This window comes from Phaseolus vulgaris, chromosome 1, assembly GCF_000499845.2.
Source record: "Phaseolus vulgaris cultivar G19833 chromosome 1, P. vulgaris v2.0, whole genome shotgun sequence".
Classification (NCBI taxonomy): domain Eukaryota; kingdom Viridiplantae; phylum Streptophyta; class Magnoliopsida; order Fabales; family Fabaceae; genus Phaseolus; species Phaseolus vulgaris.
Genome location: NC_023759.2, coordinates 48,412,246 through 48,416,259, shown reverse-complemented (window position 1 = coordinate 48,416,259; position 4,014 = coordinate 48,412,246). Strand labels below are relative to the sequence as shown.

At 33.6% G+C, this 4,014-nt stretch overlaps 1 protein-coding gene across 1 annotated transcript; it reads right to left on the bottom strand.

The window, feature by feature from the left end:
- Positions 1-429: 429 nt before the first annotated feature.
- On the bottom strand, positions 430-2,795 carry LOC137814956 (transcription factor MYB20-like). The gene is made up of 3 exons (XM_068617934.1): positions 2,403-2,795; positions 1,855-1,984; positions 430-1,237 (listed from the first exon to the last, which is right to left on the bottom strand). The coding sequence occupies exons 1-3, from the start codon at positions 2,533-2,535 to the stop codon at positions 520-522; spliced, it is 981 nt and encodes a 326-aa protein (XP_068474035.1). The 5' UTR covers positions 2,536-2,795; the 3' UTR covers positions 430-519.
- Positions 2,796-4,014: the final 1,219 nt, after the last annotated feature.

Below are 4,014 nucleotides of genomic sequence, written 5' to 3'. Positions count from 1 at the left end.
ATTGTCTTAAAAAAGTTATAAAAAAGACAAATTTCTAGCTTTGAAAGTTTGAAGCTAATTAATGTTCCTCTGTTCTCTTTTGATCTTACCCAGCAGTCATTTTGAATAGTTCAACTTTTCACTTAAAAACATTGGAAATGGAAAGAACCAAATTGCCTCGATAAAATAATACTGATTACTACATCAGTACATGATGCTACAGAAATGTAGACTAAGTATTTTGAAAAAGAATAGAAATAAATTCCCTTTTCCTGTATATTGTTTATATAGCAAGAATAAAGTTTGATTTAATTGATAATAAAGTTTCCAGTATAACCAAGTAATGAACACATTTTGCACTACCATATACAGATATATTTTTACCCTTTATTATAGGGTGAAAAGTTGGGGCACAAAAAAAGTGGATAATATAGTAAACAAGAGTTGTGGTTCTGTTTGAATTCTGATATACTTTTTATTCTTTGTAACAACTTACAAGCACATTACAAGTAAGCAGTGGAGAGAAGAAAAAAATTGAACTCAAAACAACCCATATGCCCAAGATTCTGAATCCATGATCACTCTTGGGTACTGATTGACCTGAGTGTCAAACACTTGCTTTCTGTCACCATCACCATCATCATTAATAAGCAAATTCCAACTTCTAATCAAGTCATCATCCCACAAGGCCATACTGCTATTGTTATTGTCAATCTTAGTATCATTGTAATCATCGGACCAGTCAAAATCTGGGAGCACCAGGTCTTCAAAGAAGTTGGGGGAATTTGAATAAGAAGATGATGATGTTGAAGATGATGTTGTAGTGGTTGGTGAAGTGGAAGTAGCAGATGGAACTAATATCTCACTGGCTTCTATTATGGGAACTTCATCAGTGCAGAACTCATTCATTAGTTCCATGGAGTCAAAAAGGGGTGTCATGATTTGCTCTTCCTCCTTAGCTTCTTCAGTTATGCTTGATAATTCAAATGAAGTCTCTGGCTCCTTGTTTTGCTCACTTTCAGGCTCAAATTTGGGGTTTTCCTCAACTTGGATAGCTTGTTGCTGATGTTGTTCTTGCAATGGCTGATGGGGTTGTTGATCTGGTTGGACTTGGATTTGCTCAGTTGTAGTGGAAAGTGACTTGTGGGTAACAGGATCAATTCCCATTTTTTTGAGCTTTTTCTTTATGTGAGTGTTCCAGTGATTCTTGATCTCATTATCAGTTCTTCCCGGGAGATGAGAAGCAATCTTAGACCACCTGCACAAGGGAGAAAAGAAAACATCAGAAATTAATATAGGAATCCAATTATTAAAAAAAAGTGCTTACATCAAAAAGTTCATGCTAGGAATGTTTACAAAGGAAAATAACTTTGTCAACTAGAGACTAGAAAAGTATATTTTACTATCGCATGGAAGTTACAAATCAGAAAATTTGCTCATAAGACAAACTTGGGGCCATCATTTTTGTATTAATGATTCTCCTTTACAGTCAACATAAATAACTACAATCATACTGTTCCTTTCCTTTTAAAAAACATTAAGGATAGTAAGGAAGAAAGCAAGTCTGCAATTTTTATACCTTTTCTCCTCCTTGTAGGAGTGTGTTACTATGGGACCATTTCTTCTTTTTTCTGATGAATAAACAAATTGCCACTTGAGGGCGTGTATTATAGAAATGATAACTTTGATTCAGTTATCCCTTTTGACATGATTGAGATATGTTTTAATGTTTTATAAAATAATGCTTTTAGATGAGCCTGGTCTAATATTTCAGAAAAAGCACTGTACCAGTACATTTAATCAATTAGAAAAAAGTTGATTAAGGAATAGCCAAGCATGCACAAACAGGGGAAACAGAGTGGATGGAGAAAGAACCTATTGCCAAGTTGAGCATGGAGATCAATGACCATTTTCTCTTCATATTCTGATAAAAGGCCTCTCTTCAGGTCTGGCCTTAGGTAATTTGTCCATCTGAGCCTGCAACTTTTGCCACACCTTAACAGTCCTGCATGAAGACACAAGACAAACTTTTGTTAAGTCAGCATGTAGTGATTGATTACAAAACATGCAAGTGAATACGAAACTTTACTCAACTCCTTTCTCAAATAATTATGTTCAAGAAACAACACAAGCCATAATGTTTCTTGCCTCTTTGCAATTAAAATGCTTAAAAGCTATATTTCTAAGTCCATTTTTTAATGGTTGCTTTTACTGAATTTGAAGGGAAACAAAATGAGCACAGCAGAAACAAGCAGCCAAAATGAAGAATTTGACCAAAATGAAAAAAATGAATGAACCATTTAAAGATTTTTGATAGGGAAATGGTTAAAGAAGCATGTGGGTAGTCCATTAGGGAAATAAGGATTATAATTGAGACTTAGAGGTAAAGACATGCAGCAAGAGAAGGAGCAATGAAAGGAGACCTGCTAGTTTAGGGACAGCTCTCCAGCAACATTGGCCATTAGTGAGGATGAAGTTGATGAGTTTCTTATCCTCCTCTGCAGTCCATGGACCCTTCTTCAATCCCACTTTGTCACAGCAAGGTTGTCTTCCCATTTTGTGTTCACCAAAACTCAAATGCCAACAAAGTGTACCTGGAATCTGGAATTGATCCCTCAAAACTAGAGGCTTCAGATTAATACTGATATATAGAGAGAGAGGAAGGAAGACTTAGAGTTCCTAAGAATATGCACATAACAAGGTGGGATAGAGCACCACCACCTACTTATTTATATATAAAACTCAACCTCCTCTTAACTCCAAATCCCCTTACCCCACTACCACAATTACTCTTTTATTTATTTATTTTTGTTACTAGCTATTTATTTCACTGAATTTAGCTTTTATTTTATTATCAGTGGGGATTGACACGTGTTGTGCAGGGATGTGACACGGTCCACACGTGCTACGTCTTCATCAGAAAACGCCACATCATCGAACTTCTTTGCTTTGGTTGGAAGCGTGAGATACTCCACTAACTCAATCCTCTCTAAAAACAGTAACACAACAAATGAGTTCAATTTCTCTAAAAACAGCACCAACTCTTTTTTTACGTCATTCATTCTCGTTTATACTGCTATCATTATCACCAACACAACAACTATCAAATTTAAGCCACTTTGTAAAATTAAGGTTCAAACCGTGAAACTGGTAATTAAAAACTCAGACAATTGTATTAATCACTCAAATTTTAGTATTTTACTTAACTACATCACATGTTTATATATGTTATTATGAAACATAATCTGAAAGTTAATACACTTATCCATCAATTTAAATTTTATTTTTATAATAATTTATACATCAGATTCTAATAATACCACAATGAAGAAAAGATAGTTATACGCAATGCCGTGAACCATTAAACCCAATATCTGAAGTTCCCAACCAAGTCAACAGAAATGAAACCAAGATAACAGTCAGAACGTCAGAAAATAATGAACAATGCAGCTGTAATGAGTAACTGAGTTACTGCATACGCGTTGAAACAAGCAAATGCATGTGGATCAGAATTGAATTGGTCCACACTCTTGTTTTCCCTTAAAAGCAAAATTACCAAAACTTTACCTTCCAAGACGTAAAGAGTCGTATACCAATATCTTGCTCCCTTAATTAATTATCTACTGTATATTAATATATGATATGTGTAATCTGCTTTCATTCATATCCACCTCTTGTAACAAAGTCAGGTTGGGACATTTTACAACAACAATAAATAACTTGCATCAAAATCAAAATGTGTGTTTAAAACAAAAAAAACAAAAACTTATTAAAATAAAATAACCTTTTGTATTTGTTCAAATTATATTTGTAATATACGTATTTATTTTATGCATACGTTATATTATACGTATATAAAATGATTCCAAGAGTTGAGACACCTGATCAATGAAACAACTTTCAACAGTTTTTTTTTTTTTTCTAATTACAATTAGCAGAAGAGCAGGTATAGTAAATACATATATTTTAGCTAAGTTCTATCAGTAAATGTCAAAGTTTGTTATATGATCTGAATTAAGTAATAGTTATATGTTT